Here is a 27453-nt window from a genome sequence, read left to right as displayed (position 1 = left end):
GATCACAACATTACTCAGCTCTCTCGTGACCTGAGGGCAAACTTGAACGAGTACTCCTAAGGTTGGTGTCCCTAAAGCTATTCTAGATCAAACTAGGAAGCTGTTCTTCAATGACCGGGAGGCAAGGCCAGGATGCTACCCACCTCCCTCAGCCAGCCAGTGGGAGACGCTCCCGGTTGCACAAGGAAACACATGAGGCTACGTACCCAAGTGGAAGAAAACAAAACAAAACAAAACCCCCGAAAGGCGAACTTCAAACCCGAAACCTCTTTACTTCAATTTTAGACAGTAAGGGTCCGGCAGCCGCGCCCCTGTAACCCGAAGATAAGCCCACCCTGGCCCCAACGCGCCTCTCTACTCATCACTGCCTTAAACATCACTTCCGTGCTGCTCTCCACTCAGGTGCCTTTGTCTACTTTCAGCACAGTCTGTCTTCAGAGATGGTCTTTTGGGCTTTTGTTTTCTGCTTGAACCACTCACAGAGCCGTGCGCCTCGCGTAAGCTTTTGTCCAGCACAATTCTAATTTCGCCCCGTTGCTTTCCCAGGAGGGACTGGAAGGCTCCGCCCTAGTCCCCAGCGACAGGGTGGCCCTGGCAACAGAATGTCCCCGATTCTGGGTCTCGGGGCTTGTGCTTACTGGCTGCAGCTCACTCGGGGTGCGGCGGGAGGAGGACGCCAACTAGCCCTGCGCCACCACTCCGCGCTCCCAGAAGCTCCCGCAACGGGCTCGCCCTGCGAACCCGCCTCCGGGAGTTTCGGGACTCCTCCCCGCGCCCCCCAGCCAAAGGAAGCTCCTGGATCACTCCTTGGCCTGGATGCCCTACATCTCAGTCCCCGCAGGTAGCTAACGACTGGCGCCATGATGGCACAGTGGCTGGTGCACATCGGCCAACAGCTGCTGCTCTGGGGCGCTTTGAGCGCCGTCTCCCTGGCTGGCATTGCCGCGATCTTGAGACTCCTGCAGACGCTGGCGAGCTACAGGCGGATATGGGTGAAAATGAAGTCGCTCCCGGTCGTTGACGAGAAATTCTACCCTTTTGTGGGACATTTACTACAGCTGAAGACAGATTCGAGAGGTAAGGGACCGTGCGTCCAGGCCGGTAGCATCCCCATCGGAGGGCGGGTGGGCTCGCTGCCCGCGCACCCCTTCTAGCAAGGTGACTGGGGACCGAGGCGCAGCAGCATCTCCTGGAGCCGGAGCCCCGGGCTCATCCCCGCTCCTCAGCTTTGGAACACAGTGACTCAGGGTGGGGGCCGCTGCTTAGTGAGGGAGGACTTAGCACCCCCTGGATAATAGAATGGGTTCCCGAGTCTATCCAGTTTCTCCTATGACACTCGGAACAATTGGTGGTGCCCTCCGTTCCCTAAGAAGTTTTTCTTCTTCTGCTTTTTCTCTTCTCCCTTTGCCGACTCCTGGCTGCTGCTCTCGCTCTAAACACCGCCTGTCTTTTCTTCTGAATGGACTCTTAAAGCCGCGAAGGCAGAAACACCTTAAAACTTGGTGTTTCTCTCTGAAAAAGAAGGGACTAGAGATTTGTTTGAGATGACGCCTCTCCCACAAAATCTGACTGCAAGTTTCATTTCTTCTTGGCCACGATACTGTAGCCCTTCTAAGGTGTTATCTAAAAATAAAATTATGTTGGTGGGGCTTTCCCCAAAACTCATGCAGCAAGTTTTTTAAAGTCTTATTTATTAAAGAGTGATTTTTAAAAATTGAAATCATCTTTTGAAGAGATAGGTTTATATTATGTTTTGCCAACAGGGGAAAAAAGTCACTGTAAGTTACAAAGCTCTTAAAAGCACCTGATAATTTGCAATCACCTAGGAGGGGAGGGAGGGCAGATTCGATCTGAGCTCTTCAACTTCATGGGTGTACGAGATAAAATACCCAGAACTGAAAAGATTTGGCCTCACCACGCGGTTGGCATTAGTCCTGTTTCTTGGCAGTCGGGCATTCCGTTTGCCAGGAGGAAGCCGGGGTACGCAGACGCCTCCCAGCTGGCCTGCCCTCCTCATCCTTCCCTACCTGGAGTTTGCTGGCAGTCTCCCGAGACCTCTGCCTCGCTCCCTATCCCGCAGTCGACTCCCCAGCTGGAGCTCCGGTCCTCTCTTGGCCTCATCCTGTTTGACCTGGGCTCCGTCTGACCGTTGCTCTGTCTTTTCTCTGAGGTCTGGACCCTGGCCACCAAGTCTCTCTAGTCTCCGTGTTTCCCCCCAGGTAGCCCTCATCCAAATGGTATTCCCTGACTGAGATTGGTGTCACCGTGTGACCTCTCTCAGTGCCGGGCTGCCTTCCCCAGATTGGGGCCTCAGGAAGCTCAACACAGAGAGTGTGGATTCCAGGCTCTCCCTCACGACTTCAGTGGTTGTTGGGGTTAATGGGCAGCATCTCCCCACGCCCAGCACAAGGACCAGCCATAAAGCAGGGCCAGGGCCTCCAGCTCCGGATGCGTGGAATCCCAGTCTTTTCTCCTCCTCTCTCCAGAAAACTCCCTGTGGTCTCAGAATACACAAGTTACTCACAGATCTCACACAAAATACAACTCCAGCCATGCTAGTCCTCATCAGAAACTTTCAGTTATTGCCTGGAGCCTATAAAAGAAAATCAAACTTTTGCCCCGGCTTGTATGGCTCCACAGATCGAATACTGGCCGGCAAACCCAAAGGTAGCCAATTCGATTTCTGGTCCGGGCACTTGCCTGGGGTGCGGGACAGGCCCACAGTTGGGGATGCAGGAGAGACAGCCACACACTGATGTTTCCCTCCCTCCCTCTCTTTCTGCCTTCCTTCCCCTCTCTCTAAAAATGAAGAAATAAAATCTTGAAAAACGCAAAATCCGAAAACAAAGTCCCATAGCCTTCCAACACTCCAGTTTCATCTACCAATGTGATCGTTCCCACCCCGTTCTTTGGTTAGACTTGCAGGTAGTTTCAGCCCTCCCGCCTCTGTTCTGCTCTTCCTGCTGCTTGGCGTCTGTTCTTCCCCTTCATCCCACCTTCCCCTCTTCTGCCTATAGAAAGCCAGCTCATTCTTTTATGCTCAAATGCCATCTCTTTTAGGGAAGTTCTCCAGAACTCTCAATGAAAATCACTAACTCCTCATACTTCAACTTCTGTGTTAACACCCGCTTCATTTTATCAGATACTGTGATTAGTTACAGGTGTGACCATCTCTGATCATCAGTTCCTTGTGAGTAGGGACCTGGGCCTTTGGAGGGACACACTACCTGTCTGTGGGATGCATTCTTATTTTTGGACGTGTCAGATGATTGGCTATCAAATTTCCCTAACTAATCCCTATAATTTCCTCACTGCTGCTCAGTAATTCTTTTTATCTTAACACTTCCTTCTTACGTTCACTATGACATTTCTTCCACATTTTAGTTACATCTCCAAACCAAATTCCACCACCTGGACTCTTATGTTTTAAGCTTTTTCCCATATCAAAGAAAATGTAGACACAGACAATTATTTATATGTTTGTGTATATCTGTTCCTCTTCTACCAACAAAATATTTTTTAATCTTCCTCCAGCTTCAGAAAAATAAAGCAGCTGCTTCTTTATAAAATTTTGTTTACATAAATAATGTTAGAACTAGAGAAAAGTTGTAAAAATAGTAGAGTTCACACATGGCACTACCCAGCCTCCTCTAATGGTGATATATTACACAATTAGTTTCATGATCAAAATCAGAACATTCATATTTGTACAATGTTGTTAACAAAACTATAGCCCTTATTTGAATTTTACGTTTCCCGGTAATGTCCTTTTTCTGTTCCACGACTCAACCCTAAAATCTCACCTGGCATCTAGCAGTTGTGTTTTCTTGTTCTTCAGTACTAGCCTTTTGTAATCTGTGGCCTTTCTTCAGTCTTTACATATAGGTTAGGACCTTGGCACTTTGGCCAGGTCAGGTGTTCTGTAGGCTAAGTCTCAGCTAGGGTTTGTTTGTCGTTTCCTCAGAGTTACATTGAGGTTGTGCATTCTTGACAAGAACACCATAAACGTGATGTTGAAAGCTTTTCCTCCAAGGTCAGGAAGACGAAGATGCCCTCTCTCACCACTTTTATTCCACGCGGTATTAATAGAAGCCCTGGCCAGAGCATTTAGGCAGGAAAAAGAAATAAAGGTCACTCAAATCAGAAAGGAAGAAATGAAACTGTCATCATTTGCAGATGACATGATTATTTATGTAGAAAACCCTAAACACTCCACATGCACACACACACAATTGTTAGAATTAATAAACAAATTTAGTAAAGTTGCAGACTATAAAATCAATATATAAAAATCACTTGTTTCTTTATGCTAATAATGAACTATCAGGGAGAGCAATTAAGAAAACAGTCCCATTTACAATTAATTCAAAAGGAATAAAATACCTAGGAATAAATTTAACCAAAGTGGTGGAAGTCTTGTGCACTGAAAAAAAATGAGCAAAAATTCTAAAATTTATATGGAACCACACACACACACACACACACACACACACACACACACACAAAACCTGACTAGACAAGGCAATCTTGAGAAAGAAGGACCAAGCTGAATACATTACAATTCCTACTTTTAACCTTTACTACAAATCTGTAGAATCGAGAACTCAGAAATAAACCCATGCAAATATGGTCAATTAATTTTTGACAAAGGCAACAAGAATGGACAGACTATGCTGTTGGGATCTGGCCGGGTATCACAGTTAGTTTAAGCATCATCCTGATATGCCAAGGTTATGGGTTTGATCTCCAGTGAGGGCACATAAAAGAAGCAACCAATGAATGTGCAAACAAGTGAAACACAAGTCAACGTCTCTCTCTTTCTCTCTCTCAGTTCAATCAATTAAAAAGCGCTCTTAGAAAACCTGTGTCACTATCTTACATTATTTTATTTATAAAATAACAGTCCCTGCAGATGGAATGCACACTATTCCATCCACGGTTAACAACACTGTATTGCTTATTTGGAAGCTGCTAAGAGAGCAGATGTTAAAGGTTTTAATCACATGAAAAAAAGTCTTAAGTATGTAAGGTGATGGATGTTAACTAGACTTACTGTAGTGATCATTTCAAAATGTGTACAATATAAAAAATCATCATGTCTGTTGTACACCTGAAACTAATATGTGCTATTTCAATGATAACTCCGTTAGAAAAAGAGTGTCATAAAAGTGATGTGTCCTTTACAGCACATGGCATCACTGGGGACCAGAGACAATATGTTGTCACTGGTGGTATTAACTGTGATTGCTCGTTAAGAAGTGTGTCTGCCAGGTTGTTTCACTCTAAAGTTACTCTTTTTCCCTTTGTAATTTATAAACAAATATTACAAATATAAATATTTAACTGTACTTTGAGACTCTGCAAATAGGCTGTTTCCCCTCAAACCTTTAGCACCCCCTGATTTTTACATCTCGGTGGACCTTCCCTGCAACGATATTACTGTGCTGTTTGCCCAATGGTAATTGTATTTCCTTCCTTTCTTCTACACTCATTACTTAGAATTCTTCTGTAAAGAAGAGTTGTCCCTTGGCACCACGTATGTATGCATTTATGCATGTATATTAGTATGAACTTAAGTGGCATTGTATAATCCGATACCATCATTATTTAGTCTGTTGCTCAGATTGTTCCCGTGTTGGGTTTTAGGAGCTTTTTGGGGTTGGCTCCTTGATGTTTGAGCACTTCCTTATTTTCTGGCACCGCAATGTATTCTGCTCTTCTTGTATTTTCTCTGTCTCTACTCTGAAATCAATCACCTCTCCAAGGATAATTGGTTTATTTTATTGTAGAACCGTATTTAGAAGTACTGAGATGTGGTTGACGGAGCAAGGACAGGGAGCCAACCTGAAAAGCTCTATTACAAGGTCTTGTTTTCAGGGCCAGAAAGGACCGAAGCCAAATCCCATTTAAGATGCTTTTTGAAGAACAGGCGTTGTCAGACAAAAAGCAGCAGGAATAAGCATTTCCCACAAGGAAGTTCTGTAATGAGACATGGAAGAAGCTGAAGGATTAGTAAAGCAGGGGAGTTTCTTTAAATTATTTTTAATGGAGGTAACCTTGGTTAATAACATTATATAAATTTCAGGTGTACAATAGTAAAATTTGATTTCTGTATACTCTGTTGTGTGCTCACAACCAAAAATCTAGTTTCCATCTATCACCACTTGTTTGACCATTTCTCTCCTCTCTCACCCCTTTGCCAAAGGAACCACCACTCTGGTGTCTGTATCTGTGTTTGTTTTTGCTTTGTTATATTTCTTCATTTGTTCCTTTTTGATTTATATTCCACACATGAGTGAAATCAGACTCTTTTTGTCCTTTTATGTCTGACTTATTTCACTTAGCATAATACCCTTAAGGGCCATCCATGTTGTCACAAATGACCATATTTTATCCCTTTTTATGGCTGAATAGGATTCCATTGTGTGGAATCTTCTTTATCCATGCATGTGTTGATGGACACCTAAGCTTGCCTCCATATCCTGGCTCTTGTTAATAATGCTGCAGTGCACACGGAGGCACACATATCTGCTTGAATTAGTGTGTTCCCGGTCTCCAGATTATACCCAGAGGAATAATTGATGTATCGTATGGTAGCTCTATTCTCAATATTTTGAGGAACCTCAGAAAGGATGGAAGGGAAGGATGGAAGGGAAGCGTCTATCCACCAGGGCTGGAGAAGCAGGAGAGGTTTTCCTCCGTCCGAAAGGGTACCCTGAAACCGGGCCAGGAGAAGTTTAACAGCCTCAGAGGCTTGGGAAAGGCACAGGACGAAACTCACGCAAGCATCCCCAGGGTTTGGCATTTCGTATTTAACCAGATTGTTGTATATATGTTATCTCACTTATAATTAAATTAAAGTACTCTCATATTTCATTCATTCAATCATTTCGTAGGGGCTGTGTGGTTTACCTTTAAGATATGAAAGAGCTGGGAGATATTAAGTGAGTTATCCAAAAGGAAAAAGGTAAAAAAAAAATCCCAAAAGACACAGTAAGGGACTTCTTTAAAATTAAATATTTTCTCCTAGAATTTTTTCAGCAGCTAATTGAGTACTCTGAAAAATGCCGATCTTTGCCATTTACCATAGTCTGGCTTGGTCCCCTGCCGATGGTGGCCATGTATAACACAGAAGTTGTGGAGGTGAGTCTTGATGAATAGAATCAATATTCCATTGAATATGTGATGGTGTGAGAATTTCATCAGAATATAGTAAATATCTCCATATATGTAATTGAATTTAAGACATTGAACATCCATTAAATATCTTGGGCTGTGTAGGGACCAATTAATGCTTTTCAGGTAGAGTCTGAATTCAGGGGAGAATAGCAACCTCAAGATGCCTGTATACTTCTATTATCAGGTGTCAATATATTCTCCCCTTTTTTAAAAGTTTGCAGAAGGATATGGTTTTACAGAACCATAAATAGATTGTTCCAGAAGGTGAGCTTATATTACCTTCCAGGCACTGTTTTAAGATTCCAAAAACATAAGACTAATAAAATTTGAGTGTTTCCTTCAAAATGCTCAAGTTTCATATTTATATCCATAATACTTTTATTATATAAGCAGATTTTCCTAAAAGAGAATACTAATCTGATATTGATAAGTCAGATATTATTAATCTGTGTTATCGAAATCACTACTCAACAAATTGCTTTGCATTTTGCTTATTATTGTGACATTGGGGGAATTGCCTTGTGGTTTGATGACCAAGAATTTGGGTCAGGGGGCCAAAAGTGCAATAAACAAATTCTTTTCCTCATAGAACAGAACTAAAAGCAATTTCCTAGGACGTTGGGCTAGGATTGTTTTTTCTTCATTATTGTCGTAAAACTGTTAGAGTTTCTCTCATACCACCTAGCAGAATCTGCTGGTGCGGAGGAGAGAGCCAGAGGGCCACATAGAGGATTTTAGCCGCTGCTGACTCAGTGTGCTTGGTGCAAAGGGATAGAGGTCTATCCAGAGTAGGGAACTTGAGCAAGAAGACTGAGAAGCATTTCCTGCTTAGTCTTCTATGCTTGACTTTGACTCCAGATGACCCAGTACCACCCATGGCTTCCAATGTGACTTAAGTTCGGAGACACTCAAATGTGAGCATCTCTAATGCAAAACTTAATCCTGAGCTTTACCCCAGCTTTCAGAGTATGGCAACTTGAATGCCTCCAGTCAACATAGCAGATAATGAGCGTGTGATTTCTATCTCCCTAGATGTGGGCATCCTTAGATCCACCCTCACTCCCCACCTCAGTCAGTGACTCCACTTGGTTCCTCGTTCATGGCAGGAACCAGGGAATCATGTTGACCATTTTCCCTTCATTAGTGTCCAAACAGAGTGACAGTTACATGTTCAAAACTCTAACTGAACTGCTTCGAGTCACAAGAATAAAACGAATCACAGGAAAATAATAGTTATGAAATGTTGCTTTGGAAAGTAGTTGTGTTCTAGCCAGGTATTCCTATAATTGAGATTGTGTGGATATCTATAGCTCCCATTTCTTCTCTCTTTCTAAGGTGATTTTAACAAATTCAAAGGAAATTGACAAATCCTATACATACAAGTTTCTAGAACCATGGCTTGGCCTAGGACTCCTGACAAGGTATGTCATTGTAAATCTGTAAAGCTATCTCGTGAGTAACTTATGTTAGCCATTGACACAGGGTAGTTTTCCTATAGCAAGAGCATACTATCTGGTAGTAGGGAGAAGCTGGAAGACAAGGTCAAGGGGAAACTGGCCTTTGACGGACAAGGTCCGTCAAAGTAATCTCCAGCCGTGATAGTCAGTAATTCGGATCACCAGTGTTTCAAGAAGAATTAGAAAGTCCTGGTGTATAAATGGAGTGGAACAGTAGGGAGTTTTCAGCAGGGAAATCCTGAAACTTCAGTGAAAAAGGCAGTGCTCCTCAGAGAAGTATGGGGAGCCCAGTGACCTCCGTCCCTGAAATAGGGACACAGTGACTGAAAAGGACAAGGGAGGGCCTTGGTGGGGATGCTGGAGAATTTCAAGATGACAGACAAAGTAGTAGACTCATAGAACTTAAGGTTTGTTAGAGGTAGTGAGAATCTAATTTTTAGAGACTCAGAGTTTAGATTTTTTTTTAATTCTTAAAATTTTTCAGTTTTTAGGAATACTCTCTGAAATGCTAGTAATATGGAGGGATATCTCGACTATGTCCGTTCTGTAACTACACCTGAATTTTCCTTGTCATTCTGACCAAAGTATTTGAGATTCTGTAGATACAACTGTTCCGGAAGAACTTTGGCGTCTTTCTGTGTTTGGTGTGAATATTGTTTCATTCATGACCACGTGTTGTATTCCTAGTACTGGCTACAAATGGCGCTCCAGGAGGAAAATGTTAACACCCACTTTCCATTTTACAATTCTGGAAAGTTTCTTGGATGTCATGAACGAACAAGCAAATGTACTAGTTAACAAGTTGAACAAACACGTCGACGGAGAGGCCTTTAACTGCTCAATTTACGTCGCTCTCTGTGCCTTAGATATCATCTGTGGTGAGTCTCCCTGGTTGGTTTCTCGACCTGAGGCATAAAGACAAAATGGTCCAATTAGAAAAGTGCACTCCACCGGGAAGGCCAGTGGAGGGATTGGAAAGGATCTTGGCTTCCTTCTGGGTGGGCTCACTCCTCAGTTAGCCCCCTAAAGAGGCAGCAGCTGCTGCCAGGGCTTGGAGCTGAGCTGACAGGTTAAAGAGCCACCAGGCCAGGAAGGCCAAAGGGGAGAAAGTGCAGAAAACAGGAAGTGGGAGAAATAAATGGCACAATAGTGAGAAGGGAGGAGGGAACAGCTTTAAAATATATAAGAATGTATGTCTCCCTGGCTGGTGCGGGCCTGGGAACCAAGCAACCACGGTTCGATTCCCAGTCAGGGCACATTCCTGGGCTGCAGGCCAGTTCCCAGCAGGGGACCCACGAGAGGCAACCATACATTGATATTTCTCTCCCGCTCTCCTTCCCTTCCCCTCTAAAGATAAATAAATAAAATCTTTAAAAAAATAAGTTAAAAAAAAGAAAGTTAGGGTTAAAAAAAAGAATGCATGTCTCTTTTCAAGTGTTTGCCACTGGAAAAGAAATACAAGGTGTGTGTGTGAGCTGAATGGTGGCTTCTCACCTCTGTTTTACAGAAACAGCGATGGGCAAGAATATCGGTGCCCAGAGTAATGATGACTCCAAGTATGTCCGTGCAGTTAATAGGTAAATGGGGACCTTCTAGTTATTTTTAATGTTATTATGGATCAGGGCTTTAAAAAGCTATTGCCAATCATATCTGTGATGTATCTCTTTCATTGTTTCAAAAGGAAACATTATACTAAAAAGCAACTGAATCATGTAAGCATGTATTTTAACTGTAGAGGAATGGTTAGGTACATTATGGCATACTCAGATTATGTAGTAATTTTATCTGATTATTTTATAATGTATTGAGAGATTGCATTATGATATTTAGTGACAAAAGAAAGATAAAAGTATTTTAAGCATGATGGCCGCTAGGTATAAAAAATTATTCATTGAAAAAATACTTTAAGATATTATACTAGAATGTTAGCTGTGATTATTGTTTTGTGTTATGTGCTTCTCTTTCTTATTGTGTTTTTGTTATCCATTTTCTTTTCCCATATTTTCTGCACTGAGTGTGTATTGCTTTTTTATTGAAATATAATCATTTTTACTTTAAAAATTGCTTGAGGTTACTCAGCTATTAAAAGGCCCAGGCAGGGTTTGATTTGATTTGAGGTATCCTATCATTAAGTCCACTGCTCATTTTACTTCATTCTAACAAGTATCTGTTTAGGATATATAAGCTGCCATTTATTGCCCAATATACTGACTAGTTTTTAGTGGCCCACAGCACAGAATAACAGGGGAGACAAGCATTGAAACCAATCAATAGAAACATATAAATCACAATAATTGTTTAGAAAGAAAAAAACTAAATACTTGATATTTGAGAAGAAAACGGCGATACCTCCCACAGATTGAGTGACCAGGAAGGGCCTGTCTGCAGGATTGGCCTTGAACCTGCTCTCGAAGCAGGGGACTGTGTCTGGGTCTTTCTGCTCTATGGCTGGAAGTGATGAGGGAGGAACTGGGGACAGGTACGTGACTGACGGGTATTTAGCTGGCACTTCTCTGTGGACAAGGACAACCAGTTGTTTTCTGTCCCTCCAGAGAAGCAGTCAAGCAGAGGGGTGACATTAAACAGGCAGGTTTCATCCCACGCGGGGGCGCCTGAGCCACAGGCAGACTGGGGAGGTCCAGGGCTCTTGCTGGAGACACAGAGGCAGAAGCCAGATGGCCATCTAGTGAGGATGTTTCGTGGAACATTCTGCATTTCTCCAAAGAACCCATTCGATTTTTAAGCCGCTGTGGGCGTGTAAAAACCCATACCTTCATTGTCAAGCAAAACAGAGGATGGAGCTTGTAGCAGCCTCTGAGGCAAACCATTGTCATTACCACGCCTCACCCTCCCTGAGACCAGGCGCTACATGGGCGTCTGAGCAACATGCGTGGTGGACGTATGAACCAGTATATTTGTATCCTCTTATAGGATGAGTGATCTGGTACATCAGAGGATGAAGCAGCCCTGGCTCTGGTTTGATTTTTTGTACCTTATGTTTAAGGACGGATGGGAGCACAAAAGGACCCTACGAATTGTACATAATTTTACCAACAGCGTAAGTCCTTGATGTTTTTATTGCCGCAAAACATACATCATGTAAAATGTACCATTATAGCCCTTCACAGTGTATCATTCCGTGGTATGAGGGGGAGTCAGAACATTGGGCCACCATACCACTGTTGCTCTCTAGAACTCTCTGGTAAGTCCGTGATTTCTGTGTTTTGTCAATATGTATAGGGCCACAGGGCCCGTGTCTCATAAAATAAAAGTTAAGTGGAAGTAGGAAAAAAGGTAGGTGTCATACCTTAAAACTAAGTGTTCCCCAAAGATTAATTAGTCACTTGCTAAGTGTCCAGTACCGCACCAAGGTTTAGAAATATAGTGAGTATTAATGTTTCCCACTGAGGGAGGTTAGTCTACCTGTGCAGGTTATCTACAAATACATAATTATAAAATGTGATATCCTCTATGATGATTCATTAACAAACAGTGTGCTACGTTAAAAGAATAAAGACTCAAGGGTCTGTGTTATAAGAGCCTTCTGAGAAAATATTTGGATTAGGTGGCAGTAGCTTTCAAAGGCAAAGGGCATTTACAGCAGTCTCTTAACTTGGAAAAGATAACTATATGTTACTATTCCATTTTTAGGGACAAGGTGACTATAATGTTTCGAAAATGGGATGTTAGTCTTTGTGCTAAAAATGTGTTTATGAAAAGGTAAAATTTTATTGAAAACATACATCAAATTATAATTTAAATGTACTGACAAAAGTGCATAAATAATCGTAATTACCCTTTGCTGTAAATTTTGGGTTACAGTATGTTGGCATTGCTTCCTCACGGTGAGGCACTGCCTATCACCTGCAGGTTACGTGGCTGCCAAGTCACTAGCTGTTAGACGGGTGGAATGTTGGAGGGAGCTTTCTGCAGCAGAATGTGGCATAATCACCTGGTACTAAGTGATTACTGAACAGTTTGCAGTTGGTGCATGGAATTATACTTTTCTTCAAATGTCATGCATTAACAACACCATCAATAATGCGTGCGTTCCATATTGTATGGACAATATTATTCATTTAATACTGTTGAAAATGGCATACTGAGTGCCAGGCACTAGGGCTCCACCAAGAATTATAGAAGACACGGTGGTTACTCTTAGAGACCCGGGCATCATCTGTTCATGCAAACCGCACAGTAGCAGATCTGCACAACTGCCAAAAAGGAGGAGAGAGTTGAAATGCATAACCAAGTTAAGTGTGTGAGCTTTCATTCTTTTATTCATTCAACAAATATCTAAGGAACATTCTTAAAATGCCAAGCCACATTCTAAAGGTTGGGAAACACATCAGTGAATGAAGACCAATGCGCTGCCCCACTGATGTTGGAGGAGAAAGATACGAACTAGCACATACAATGTCAAGTTAAGTGTAATGGGGAAAAAATGAAGTAGGCTTAAGAAGAGAGTGAGAGCTAGGGACTGGGGTCACAGTGATCAGGGGACATCTTTCTGACAGTGTGACAAGCCGTGCTGGCACCCAAGGCAAGAGCATCCTAGGCAGGAGTTACAGCAAACATACAGGTGATTCTTTCCTCCAATACAACCTGTAATTAGAGTGTGATCTAAATTAGCCTATGAAATATATAATGATTGTGTTCTCTCTGCCACCCAGACTTTTTTCTCACTAGTTAGGTCAACTCACTAGGCCCCAGATTATCAGACCACAACTCCATTGTCCAGTTGCAAAGGCTGCAAAAAGAGCTCTTGGAAATTACATATTTGTCTGATATTAAGTTTGTTTTTAAAGGTCTTATCAAATAATGCCCTAAAAATGTTAACAGAAAGCTTTACTGTATTTTTACAAAAGCTTATGTTATCGTTGAGTTAGAAAGAACAGGAAAGTTTTGGGGAAAACATCAGTTAAAGACGCTCCTATATTTTTATAGGAAAATGCATGATTAGGCCCTATCAAATTCCAAACAAAAGAATGTAATTATTTAAATCACCCAGGTCATCAATGAACGGGCCAAAGAAATAGAGAGAGCTGAAGAATGCCAGAGTGATGAGAAGGACACTACCCCCTCCAAAAAGAAGCACAGGGCTTTTCTTGACTTGCTTTTAAATGTGACAGATGATGAAGGAAGGAAGCTAAGTCATGACGATATTCAAGAAGAAGTGGACACATTCATGTTTGAGGTATTTCACATGGTCGTGTTAGTGTGGATATTATTAACAAATTACAGTTCCTGTCACATAAAACCTGGGGCTGTTGATGGCTTTGTAAATCTTGGGAGTGTAAAGTGCTAAGGACGAAGAAAAAGCAAACACTGATGCTTAGATGGACTTAAGTATTTCACAGTAAAATCGGAAATAACATGAAGCAACGAGAATTAGATGTAGCAGCCTTTGAAAATATGTTGGGATTCTTGATATAAAAGATCATTTTTTTCTCAGTTTTTTAAAAATTTAACAAAAAACAACTTACAGGAATCCTTTAAAGGGCTTTTCATATTTTTTAAAAGTTAATCACATTTTCAAAGAGTTTACTACAACTGAGGAAGAGTCATTGTATTATAGTTAGAAAGTACAGAATTTAAGACCCTGATTAAGTACCAGACCAATGGTCTTCCTCAGAGAAAACTTGACTCGTGGTGGGTAGAGTGGTAGACACATGGTTTTCTCCGGGAAACCTAAGGCTCGTCAGACGTTTCCGAGCAGAAAAGCAGCCAGAGATTGCTCTTGGATCTTTTATCAATTCCCGCATCCTGCTTCTTTGGAATCTCTGAACAGCACACATCTGTCTCTTCACTCTGTTTTTTAAATTTTTTGAATTGCACTTTACATTCAGTATTTTTCTGTATTAGTTCCCTTAGCATGGTACCCTGTAGGTTCCTCCAGGCTGTTGCAAAAGGTAAGATTTCCTTCTTGTTCCACTCCCTCCTTTTTGAACTTCCAGACAAGCGGGCCCAGCTCCTGCCGTGAGCTGCCTTAACTAAGAAGACAGCAGGAGCTCTCCAATAGAGAAGTTATTAGCCAGCTTGTGATTCCAAAGGGATTTCTGGTCTCTACAGTAAAAATAAAAAATGAGAATAAAAATGATAGTTTTTGCAAAGACAATTCTAACTATATGAGGTATTATAAACAGTAAATCTCTCAATGTGTGGATTACCAAGTAAAGATAACGATGGTTTTAAGGAGCAGCACGTGGAATGCCCTGGCAGTGAGGGGAAGGGAGAGGCGGCATCAGGAGTGGGGACCCGCAGGCATTGTGTTTGCTCCGCCTGCAACTGGCTGGGGCCAGGGTCTCCCTGTGGGGACGGCTCCGTGCTGCCTGGCTGCAGGAAAGGGGTCCGTCCCCTGTCGATCTCTGTCTCAGGTTCCCTACGTGTCAAATGGAGACATGGACTCTGGCAGTGGTTTTAATCTTCCTTTCCAAGCAGAGCACTGTATCGAAGAGACCTTAGGCAAAAAGTGGACATCTCCTTAGCTAAAAAGTGGAGGGCTGTGAAGCACATTCCAGCTCTGTAGGAGAGGTGTGGCCTTGGCCACCTTCTCCAGCCCTCCCGGGCTTCTCGTGCCCAGTGTTACAGCACGGTCCCCGCAGAACGGCTACTAGGTGAGTGATTTCTCACGTGCACCAAGAATCGCACCTGGCACGTTCTTGTGCCAAAGATGTTGGCTAGTATCTAATGTTGAAGTGGGCCCTGCACCCGCACACCCACACACTCACACGCTCGTGTTCGTGTACACATACACCATCTCCCACCAGCAAGCCCTCACTTTTCCCACAACCACCAGACTAATGATCTCTCTCTTCCAGCTCAACATTCCCTGGCATTCTGTTGTTTTTTTCCTTTGCATGAAATAGAAGGCCAACCATGAATAACGGTGATATTGTGTCTTCCTCCGAGAGGTAGGCGCAGCACCATCCGTTGCGTGGTTCTCGCCGTTAGATATTTAGATTCCAGGTAATCGGATTCCTGCCCTGCCCAGTCCCACAAGGCGCTTCTGTCCCCTCAGTGCTCTATGTTCTGTGGTGTCTGGGAGCAGACAAAGCGAAACAGGAAGTTTGGCGTCTCTTACACATTCTGATCAGGCTTCCACTCAGATTCAAGAAAAGCCCTTGGACATTATTTAGCAAGAGCACGTCCTTCTGTGATTTTGGTAAACAACTGAGTGAAATGGGCCGGATTTTGCCTGGAGTTTAAAGTCATTCTGTAAAGAAACTGCAAATGTAAGACAGTGCAGCGATGCCAATATCAGAGACTTGTGAACTACATATTTTTTAAAATTGCAGAATAATCCTCAATGATTCAACTTAGGAGCTGAAAAGAAGTGCTTCAGAGGTTTCTGCCCAGAGGCTGAATTATTACAACCAGCACCTGTGTCACCTAGGGTAAACCCAAGAATGAGACCTCCCACAGAGGACACCCTTTGTTTTTGTTCATTTTCCCCTAAAAGTCTTAGTCAGAGGGCTATAAATATAATTTTTATTTTCCAAATACATTCTTGTTTTTAGGAACTGACCGATTTGCATATGGAGTCTCCTGGTGGGATGAGGTTAGGATATCGGTGCTAATGCCTGAAACACTGAGTGTGTACAGAACAGAGTCACCCAGGGGGGTTCTGCTTGCACTTGAGCTGGAGTCTCCTTCACGTGGGTCCCCACACTCCCAGAGGGGAAGTGGGCTCTACTTTGTCATCAGTAGCTCCAAGGGTCTTGTTCTTACCTCCACCTCCTACTAAGCTATCCGGCCCTGGGAAAGTCATTTAGCTTTTTTAGGTTGGGGGTCTTGGTTTATCATCTGTAAAATGTCCATAGGAGTATCATGTAGTCCAGGATTTTAGTAAAGAATAATTGAGTTAGTTTCTAAAGTGTTAATGTAGTGTTTTGCCTAAAACTCCACAAGATTTCAGTGAGGCTATTTATGAACCCTTTGATGTGGATGCTGTACTCAGAACCACACACACAATCCCTGGTGTGTGGCAATGAGAGGTAGAGTCTACCTTACAAATGGGGGAAAGGAGAGGAGAACAGATCTGGGAAGTCGGCTCAGCAGAGACTTTGCCTGAAAAACAGCCTAGTGCATGTGATTCCCCTGGAGTGGCTCTTCCTAGCCCAGCACCACCACTTCCTCCCACGTTCATGACTCAGTAGCACAGAAATGTCCCTCTAAGCAGAGGCATCCACTTGGAAGGGATCGTTTCATTTACTTGTTTCTCACCAAAGTAAAACACTGTCCAACATTTTGTTGGACCCATGACAGCTGGGGTCATGTTACAGCTGCCAAATCTAGACACCATCCACAATGGTTAGCCCTCCCAGTCTCCTCAATGGCACTCTCCTTTTTCAACTCTTTTTTTTTTTTTACCTTCGTAGGGTCATGACACCACTGCAGCTGCCATGAACTTGGCCTTGTATCTATTGGGTTCTTATCCAGAAGTCCAGAAAAAATTGGACAACGAGCTGGACGAAGTGTTTGGTATGTCTGGCCCCTTCACCAGGTCCCAAGTCACTGAAGCAACTGTCGTTCTTTCTCATCAAGAATGTGTGATAGGACCTGTTCTAAAGATGCTGTAAGGAGCAGGAAGGCTGCCATGTGGGATCCCTTCCAGGACCAATCTCCTCTGCAAGAGCTCATCCACTCACTGACAGGCATTTGCTAACTTCTAGGTGTGTGATGGCACCAGGCTAGATGCTGGGGCTATGCCGACAAATGTTACGGTTCTCAAGGAGCTTGCTGCTTCGAAGAGGAAGCAGACGTTGTAAATAAACCATCCCATCGAGGCTGTGTGCTTGAGTGATATGAAGAAGGTGGTCCCTGAGAGCAGAGAGGAGAAACTAGTTAGAGGGGTCAAGGAAAGCTGTTGTAGTAGGATTGCTTTGGGCCACAAATGAGAGAAAATGTGTGTTGAGCTTATAGGACATAAATTTCTTTTGCACCACCAGCAATCTGTAAGTAAGGAGTTCTGACCTACAACAGGGATGTCACCAGAGTTCCGGGCTTGCTCTTTTTTCTCTCTGTCATTTTCACCATCATGGGTTTTTTTTCCTTGATCACTGTTCTTGGGTCTCATGTTTATCTTTAAGGCAAGAAGAAAGGGGAGGAGGAGACGAGGGCGTATTAGTCTCCTCTTGCTGCTGTGACAAATTCTGCAAAGTGGGTGACTTAAAACAATAGAAATGTATTCTCTTACAGTTCTGGACACTAGAAGTCCCAAATCAGGTTCTCTGAGCTAAATCAATGTATTGGCAAGGCTGCACTCCTTCTGGAAGCCTTGAGGGAGAACCCATTCTTTCTGGTGGCTGCCCACACTCCTTGGCTTATGGCTACATCACTCAGGTCTCTGTCTCCATCTTTACATCGACTTCTCTTCTCAGGGCGTGTGTCACATTCCCCCCGTTCTCTCTTCTGGTGACCTCTGGGCTGGCATTTAGGGCCCACGTGGATAATCCACCATCATCTCTCCATTTTAAGATCCTTAATACAATCTTCAAAAGCACCTTCTCCCAAATATGGTAACGTTTGCAGGCTTCCTGGATTAGGACCCACCACAAAGGGACAATGCATTGTGGCATCAACCTTGCCTTTGTTTAATCACGTCACATGGCTTCCCGTAGCTGCAAGGAGAAAGGTAAAGGTTAAGTTGGCCAACCAACGAAGTGGTATCTGATGGATTTTCCTACAGAAAAGAAGTGGGAAGGGAGAAAAATTAAGGATAAAAGGAAGAGATGGAAGGCATCCTGGAAAGAGGGGCACCGGATGAGCAATGGCAGAGCGGAAAAGTTTGAAGATAATAGTAAACCGTAAAGGACAGGTAGAATTCAGTACATGTGTTCGACTATATCGAGAGATGAAGTTGGAAAAGTAATGTCCTGTTCAGATTGTGTGAGGACAGGACTTCCCTATCAAGAGGGAAGACTGTTTTGTAGAATGGGGACAAGCCAAAGTTCTTGTCTGTTCCTGCCATCCTTTTAGTTTTTCCATATCAACGTGAATTTCAGCTTTCCTCCCGTGGGTAAATCTGGGATTCTAAAAACTCACAGGTCCTTTTGGAAAACATTCATGTGTTTGTGTTCTCTATCATTTCTAGCTCATTGCCAGTCTCAGAAATGCTTCTTTTTTTAAATTTTTTTATTGATTATGCTGTTACAGTTGTTCAATTCCCCCCTTCATTCCCCTCCACCCTACCCCCCGTCCCCACCATTACCCCCCCTTTAGTTTATGACCATGTGTCTCAAGTTCTTTAGATTCTATATTTCCCATGCTATTCTTGCCCCCCATCTATTTTCTATCTACTGTCTATGCTACTTATTTTCTGTACCTTCTCCCCCCTTCTCCTCCTCCCACTCCCCTGTTGCTAACCCTTCTTGAGATCTTCATTTCTATGTTTCCACTCCTGATCTAGCTGTCCTTTTAGTTTGCTTTTGTTTTAGGTATGGTTGTTAATGACTGTGAGTTTGCTGTCCTTTCACTGTTCATGTTTCTTTAACTTCTTTTTCTTAGATAAGTCCCTTTAACATTTCATATAATATGGGCTTGGTGATGATGAACTCCTTGAATTTGACCTAATCTGAGGAGCACTTTATCTGTCCTTCCATTCTAAATGAAAGTTTTGCTGGATAGAGCAATCTTGGTTGTAGGTCTTTGGATTTCATGACTTGGAATACCTCTTTCCAGCCCCTTCTTGCCTGTAAGGTCTCTTTTGAGAAATCTGCTGACAGTCTGATGGGGACTCCTTTGTAGGCGACTGTCCCCTTAGCTGTTGCTGGTTCTAGGATTCTCTCCTTCATTTTAATTTTGGCTAATGTAATGATGATGTGCCTTGGTGTGTTCCTTCTTGGGTCCAACTTCTTTGGTACTCTCTGAGCTTCCTGGAAGCTCCTTTATTATTTGTTCAAATAAGTTTTCCACTGGTGGCTGTGCCTTTCCCCCTCCTGGTACCCCTATAATTCGGATGTTGGAGCATTTAAAGATATCCTGGAGGTTCCTAAGACTCTCCTCATTTCTTTGAATTCTTGCTTCTTGACTCTTTTCTGTTTGGTCATTATTTGCTTTCTTCTGGTCCACTCCATTGATTTGAGTCCCAGTTTCCTTTTCATTGCTATTGGTTTCCTGTGCAATTCCATTCATTTCAATTAGTTTCGCCTTCATATATTTGTCTAATTTGTGGCTATAATCAACCAGTTCTGTGAGGATCCTGATGACCAGTGTTTTAAACTGTGCGTCTGAGAGTTTTGCTATTTCTTCATCACTTAGATTTATAGGCTCCGGGGCTTTGAGATCTTCTTGAGCCATTTTTGGTCTGTTCCTGCCCTTTAAGTGTGAGGAACGGAGCCTTGGACTCCCAGGTCGCTGGGTTGTGACACTGTACGTGGAGGTGGGGTCAGAGCAGGGAAATGGCGGCACCCTCCCTGCCGCTTGCTGCGGGAACCCGCTGGGTCCCGGTTCCATCGCTCACTCCCTAGCTTGTCTATTCGCGCACAAATGCGCGACCACAGTCAACCCGCAGCCCTGCTCCCTTGCTGTTTCCCCGCAGTCGCTCGCTTGGTCCCACGCTCAGTCGCTCACTAGGTCCAACCATGCGCCTGGATTCCGCGCCCGAGTCCGTCTGACCGAGTTTTCCTGTGCTACCCCGCTCCACCAGCTGCTGGTTTCGCCCCTTACCGTTCAGGCTGAAGAATTTGTTGTTAACAGATTTCCAAAAAGTTCAATTTTCTGTGTTCTGGCTGTGTTCTCTGTTGCTAATATTTAGTTGTCTCTAAACTTGGTTGTGTGAGAAGGCACGGATATCCACCTATGCCTCCATCTTGGTGGAAGTCTCTCAGAAATGCTTCTTGACCTCACATAATTAGTGACACTATTTTAATTAAAAATTTTATTATGCTGCTTCTCTTGTTTTTTTGCTAACTGTGCCTCACTTTTTCTTCTACCCCCAGTACTAGTTCTAAAATTTTTGAGCAACTGATCTTTGGTATTGAGTTGTAAGTATCAATTCCTTGTTGTTTTTTTTAACTGAGATAAACTTTACATTTAGTTTTGTTCTAACAAAGCAACTAGTACACTTTTAATGTTTTACACTGAGCATTATTGTTTCTTTCTAGTGAAACAAAAAAGGAAAATGAAAATAAACAAGAACAAAATTACAATAGAGAATGCCAATTCCAAGTAATACTCTATAGGCTCACTCAAGGTGTCATTAGGAATTTCATTTTAACAGTATTATCTTAAACTGCAAGGAAATCCATTAGACATCACAATTAAACGTGTCAGGGGGAAAGCTGTGTTGTCAAAATGCCTGCTCAACCCACCGAAACACCTGAAAACCACCTTTTGCTGACCTATAAATGCATTTTTAAAAAAACGTCTTATACGAGAGGAAGTAGACAGATACATGTTGGTAAGTGCTAACTGCCCATATTCATGGAGACATGGCAACCCTGACATACAGAGAAAAGAAGGGAAAAGCTAGAGTTCTACACCCTACCACATGGGCCAGCTTCCAGCTGACAGGAGAGACACAGGATCAGAAAGCTGGTCTTCCTTCTCACAGAGCCCAGTGGCGTTGATTCCACACAGGGTTTGTTGAGTCGGGAAGGGATAAAAAATGAATTTGGAACAGAAATGCTAGAGATTCTTTCCCCACTGTGTTCTGCTCAAGGTATCTTTGCCAAGATAATTGTGGACCAGAATGTCAAGGAGAGAAAAGAGCAAGAGAAGAGTGACTGAACATAAGAGAAAGAAAATTTTTTAAATAAATAAATAAATAAATAAATAAATAAATAAATAGGAACAAAATTACAATAGCGAATGTCTTGCTTCCAGTGACTGGAGAAAAAAAATTTCAAAAGGAGGTTGGCATTCATTAGTCTTCCTTAGTCTTCTTGTCTGTCATCCTCATCAACTTCTTCATCAGTATCTTTCAAGCCTCCTCTCTCTTTTCCTTCATCATCATCTTCTTTTTTTTCTTCTCCTCCCTCTTTTTCACCATCCGGATCAGGAATCAAGTAGTAATGAAATTGGGTTTTGCCAGACATCACCTTTGATGATCTCTCCCCGGTCATCAGCACTGCATCTGAGCATGCACTCGGGAGGGTAGCCTTTCATGGCTCGCTGCCTCTCGCTGCTGGCCTTATTCTGCACTGGACTTGCACATTCCGTCAAATCTTGTCCCGATATTCCAGTGGACATTGAAAATGCATCACCGCTGTCACTCAGGTGAAATTCTTTAGAGAGAATTCTTTCTATTTTCGAAGGAAGGATTTTCATCAAAATGAAGCTCTACTCTGTGGCCTGATTTCACATCTTCCTGTTCTGTCACTTCGACTCTGGTCCAATGAGCCCGGTGCCTTTTCATCCCCCTCCCCGAGCAGGGCAGGCTTAGAGATGGTTGACCAACTGGGGGTTTTGGCAATTGATTTCAATATTTTCTGAAAAAGAAAAATGGTGGGCAGAGCTTTTTATAGGTTGACCTTCAAAATCTTCTCATTGGCTTGTTTATGAAGTGGGTCTATTTTATTTTTGACTTTCTCAATATGTTCCCCTGCTCCCTGCTGTGCTTTTCCCTCCTCCAGCAAGTCCCAAGAGGTTGCTGCCTCCTCACAGGTCAGGAGGCAGCAGGCAGTTTCCATTTCTTTGTTGGCAGGCCAGGGGTGGGGGTGGTGTTGAGAGGAAAGTCTGACCCAAGAGAGGATGGAAGAAGCTCTGAGCACTCAGAATGAACCCTTTAAAAATACAGTTTAATGCATTTGCAATGCTGTGCTGCTGTTTCCTCTCATTACAAAACATTCCAGCACCCCAAAAAGAAACCCTGCAGCATTCATCCACGCCCCATTTCCTCTTCCTCCAGCTCCTGACAGCAGCTAACTTACTCTATCTCTATGGATTTATCTACTCTGAGTACTTCCTATAAATCGAACCATACAATATATGACCTTGTGTGTCTGGTTCTTTTTACCTAGCGTTATTGTCTTATTTTATTTTGATTACCTTTACTATGAGATATTCTTGTTTAGTTGTTGGTATTTAACATTTCAGTGTATTGATTAATGTATTCTTTTTTGATATCTTATCCCCCAAGCCCAAGTAGTTCTTTATTTTATTTATTTTGTGTATGTTTACTTTAATCAGGGCAGTCCGATCGCCCTGCCACCTTAGCAGACCTGAAGAAACTGAAATATCTGGAGTGTGTTATCAAGGAGACCCTTCGTCTTTTCCCTCCTGTTCCTTTTTTTGCCCGTAATCTTACTGAAGATTGTGAGATTGGTAAGAGTGCTATCATCAAAGCAGCAGGGAGAGGGGGCTTGTACACGTGGGTTGCTCCATGCTCATGCCATACTTCCTGCCTCCTGACAGCAGGCTATACCATTGCCAAAGGCTCCCAAGTCCTCATCTTTCTCTACTCGCTGCATAGAGACCCGCGGCACTTCCCCAATCCGGAGGAATTCCAGCCAGAGCGTTTCCTTCCCGAAAATTCCACAGGACGCCATCCATACGCATATGTGCCCTTCTCTGCTGGACCCAGAAACTGTATAGGTCCGTATCCACCAGAGCTGGTTTCACCTTTCAGGCCCACAGGGTATTGGGTTTCTCACACAATGTCTATGAGATGCAGTGTTCCATAAACAAGTCTTTTGCAAAACTGGTGGTTTTATTTTGTCTCCACTTCACGAGACCTTATTGATTTAAAGTAGGGCTCTCATCAAGTTTATCCGTTTTCTAGAGCTGCCGTAACCAAGTACCACAGACCCGGTGGCTTGCACAACAGAAATTTATTTTCTTATAATTATGGTGGCCAGAAGTCCAAGATCAAGGTGTCATCGGGGCTGGTTTCTTCTGAGATCTCTTTCTGTATAGATGGAGGTCTTCTTCCTGTGTCTCCACATAGTATCTATCTTTGTCTGGATTTCTTCTTTGTATGAAGACACCAGTCAAATTGGATTAAGGAACACCTGAATGACCTCATTCTAATTCAGGCACCTCTTTAAAGGCCCTGTCTTCAAATGCAGTCATGTTCTGAGGTCCTGAGGGTTAAAAATTCAGCATATAAATTTTGGTAGAACACAGTTCATCCCGTAACATAAAGCATAATTGGTTTCATGGTAGAGTTTTAAAGTGTTGTAGGTTTGGGATTAAAGTAGAATATACTTTCTATGATACAAAGCTTATTAATAACAATTAGTTGTTTTTAAACCAATTTCTGTGTTTATTGCTTTTAAAAACTGCTTTTTGTCAAAATCAAAAGCAACACAAAGGATGCTTACCGTAGGACCAGCTGGGGTACTTATACAAAATGAATGCCCAGCATCAGGCATTATGAACACTCTGGCTTTAGTATCGCTGGCATTTTATTATATATGTAAATTCAGGTATCGATAACAGGAGGCCTGGTAACACCACAGTAAATTGCATCAAAGGCCCTATAAGAAGGCCTTTCTAGGGTAGTGTTTCCCATGCCCCAGCGAGCCCAGGGTTCATCAGAGTGCTGCAGGAATTCAGATCCTTGGCCCCCTCAGCTCTCCAGATGCTCTGGGTAGGAGAGGGGAAGGGCACTCAGGAATCTTCGATTTCAGGGAGCATTCCAAATGATTCTGGTGCCCCCAGAGCCTACAGTGAAAATCCAACATTGCTTGCCTCCTCTAGTAGAACCTCTTCTTTCTCCAGTTTGTGATATATATATATAATTAAAATGATGTTATTTACATTAATTTGAAGGTCAAAAGTTTGCCATGATGGAAGAAAAGGTCATTCTTTCCTGCATCCTGAGGCACTTTTGGGTCGAATGCAGCCAGAAAAGAGAAGAACTTGGTCTGATGGGAGATCTGATTCTTCATCCGAGTAACGGCATCTGGATCAAGTTGAAGAGGAGAAATGTCCGTGAACCCTAACTTTAGTCTAGTGCTGTGCATGTCTCCAGAATAAGATTTTTCTCTAAGGGAAACTTAATCGTCAGTTCAATTCCCTTCATTCCTAGACCTAACTTTTTCTTGTCACCACTTACCCTGGGGTAAAGTCTACCAAACAGAGAGTTTTTATATATTTAAAATGGCCATATCTCTCATCCCTGGTCTTGATCCCAAAAGGAGAGTTAACTGATGTCTATACCCAAATAAATGTGTAAGTTTCTCAACAGAGGGACCCATAGTCCACTTCAATTTCAATGGACAGACCCAAAGGGTATAATTCCATTGAGGTTGCAGAGTTTTTTTAAGATACTCTTGTTGACTCAGGAACATATATGTTTGGGCACACATATAAATTTCATTTGAGAAGGGTGAGTAATTAAGTACTTTGACTGAAGGGGCTTAAGTTTTAAAAATTATATCAGTGGCATTAGTTATGGGAGTATTTATTATTGTGATGCTTTTCAGATTATATCAGGGAAGGTACGTCATTTATAAGTTGACCTATAGGTTCTGCTTTTATCTCCCTTTTAACTATGTACTTGCAAGCTTCATTTCATTCTACATAATGTCACAATGACCTTTGTCCATCATGTATTATGAGGAGAGATTCCTTTTCATAATCTCTAATCCCTCACTGTACCTCAAAATGCTGATTAAGGGCTTTTGGAGCTGGAAGCACCTTAGATCTTACTTAGTTATCCTCCTGTTCATTAGAAGTAATGGAAGAGATCAATGGGAGGTAAGTTTCTGTCCAAAGTCATGCCGGTGCTGAAAATAGAAAGAGGTCTATACTCTCGGTCTCTCCACTCCCAGAATGATACACTTCTACTGCAATATGCTCTTGCTTGTGAAGCTCATATCTGTAACTGCGTGTGTCAGTAGAGCACAGGTCTGGAAGTCTTCCATCGTTAATGAAGAGGGAAACTGCACAGGCACATTGAGCAACCCAGCATTGTCTCAGTGTAGGGTTAACCTCCAAGGAAATGCGATCTTCCAGAACACACCTACCAAGCAGATAACCAACACACATCCTCTGAATTTCAGTTCCACCGATCATGTCTCTACTCACTCAGTGGCTTGAAAAAACTTCTTTTAATAGATACTTTTAATAAGATGGTTTCTTCAATTTTCTCAAAGAATAGCAGAAGCAACAAGTTAAGAGAATGGAATGTCCATTCTTTAATGGATATCAAAGGAAGAGGTTCACAAACCAAACCACTTGGCAAACATTACAGGCTGAGGCATTGCAGGTTGGGTCAACCAGGGTGCCCGCTCTACTGACTCCAAGAGTCAGCGCAGCCCCCAAGTTGCTGAGAAAAACTCAAGGAAGTATATGATACCATTGAAAATGATTCCCAGGATATGATAAACTTTGTTATCTAGAAATTGGGTCTACGTAGAAAATCTGTTCCCAGATGACTTTGGATAATTAAAGTTTTATTGCTACAAATTAATATTTCTCAATTTTATGCACTTACATTTAAACCTTGCCTTTTAAAAATCTTCTCAGTGACTCTATACTAGACATGAAATTAAATTTAAAGTAAACCATTGCTTCAGGTTACTATTTGGCCCCAGAGAAAATATGTTATTCATATTGTAATTGTAAATTCCCTTAAATTGTGTCTCAGTTGGATGGAGAAAGTATGTTATGGTCTGTAGTATCCAAATGAAGATGCTGACTTTCTTGTAAATAAGAGAATGATCAAATATCTGTTCGTGTGCCTGTAGTCTGTCATGCTCCTGCTTGAAAGGAACATCTTAAGAAAAGTAAATCACATTTTAAACATGGCTGCTACACTGTGTTCTGAGAATTGAGGTCAGTGTGAAATACAGATAACTTTCAAAGGTAAATTAGTAGGTGACTGATTCATCAATAAAGGAAATCAAAGGAATTGCATTTTTGAGTTAATGTCATCCTCATGCCGTCATCATAGACTGATTTGGAGTTTCCCTGCCTCTGAAAAGTAAACTAGAGAAGAAGTAGAAACCCCAACACGTTTTGTTCAGCTGACAAAAGAACGTGCAGTCTCTCAGGACTACCTGGGAATTGGCAAAACCCACAATCATCTACTGGGTACCAGGGATTTCTTGTCTAGAAACCTCTCCAGGTGATGAGTGATTGAATTGATGCTGAGACAACTGTGGAATGTCCGTTTCTGGACCAACTACTCACCTGTCTCACAAATAAGGAGATTCTGATCTCAAAAAGATCAATTTTTGCCATGGACTGTATCTAGAAGGTCAAAATGTATTTCTTTGCATCACCTAAATAATATGTGGTGTGTGTGCATGTGTTGTGAGCCATTAGTCTGGCCCCACTGATGGAAACCCTATGAGTGAGTGATGTTCACAATGCCATGTCCTCAGCAGCCCAATTCAGCTCCCATAGACTCATGCCTGTGGCGTCGCTGATGAAGTCACTCCATCTCACAGCTGGTCCCCCCTTCTCCTGCCGCCTGCTGGTTTTCCCAGCATCATCGTCTCTTCCAAATAATTCTTCCTTCTTATGATGTGCCCGAAGTGAGCCACTTTCAGTTTTGTCTTTTTTCCTCCCCTCTTTCACTGGTGTTTCAGGCTTAATTAGCTGTAGGGCCCACTTGTTCATCTTTCTGGTTGCCCAGGGTACTTGTAGAGCCCCCCTCCACCACCTTGTTTCAAATAAGACGATCACGTCTCAATGTGATGACACTTTTTCCTTTAAGGCACAACTAGCATATACAAATATGATTTTTAGGACAGCCTTTATTCTCATGAAACATAAGTTGACTAACTGGGAAAGACAGGAATCAGTCAAAGTAAACCCCAATGAAAAGAATTGGCAGGTGGTTCAAAAGACATCCTGAATCTGAAAAGCATCGCAGCTGGCATATTTCAAATATGCTCCTTCATTACAGCTAAAAATTACT

At 42.6% G+C, this 27453-nt stretch overlaps 1 protein-coding gene across 2 annotated transcripts; it reads left to right on the top strand.

Annotated features, from left to right (window-relative positions):
• Positions 1 to 513: 513 nt before the first annotated feature.
• Positions 514 to 26438, top strand: LOC119036852 (cytochrome P450 4V2). 2 transcript variants are annotated; one of them, XM_053660048.1, is made up of 11 exons: positions 514 to 1077; positions 7031 to 7143; positions 8515 to 8600; positions 9324 to 9514; positions 10144 to 10213; positions 11568 to 11694; positions 13648 to 13833; positions 17018 to 17120; positions 22770 to 22904; positions 22998 to 23174; positions 24354 to 26438. In XM_053660048.1, the coding sequence occupies exons 1-11, from the start codon at positions 861 to 863 to the stop codon at positions 24524 to 24526; spliced, it is 1578 nt and encodes a 525-aa protein (XP_053516023.1). In that variant the 5' UTR covers positions 514 to 860; the 3' UTR covers positions 24527 to 26438. The 2 variants fall into 2 exon arrangements, with proteins under 2 accessions (XP_053516023.1, XP_036984723.2); XM_037128828.2 differs by having other exon boundaries at positions 524 to 1077; positions 22995 to 23174.
• The last annotated feature ends 1015 nt before the right edge of the window (positions 26439 to 27453 follow it).

The sequence above is a fragment of the Artibeus jamaicensis genome, unplaced genomic scaffold (assembly GCF_021234435.1).
Source record: "Artibeus jamaicensis isolate MK-2021 breed Jamaican fruit bat unplaced genomic scaffold, CSHL_Jam_final scaffold_833, whole genome shotgun sequence".
Taxonomy (NCBI): Eukaryota; Metazoa; Chordata; class Mammalia; order Chiroptera; family Phyllostomidae; genus Artibeus; species Artibeus jamaicensis.
The sequence above is the reverse complement of the archived record's forward strand: the minus strand, read 5'-3'. Positions and strand labels throughout refer to the sequence as shown.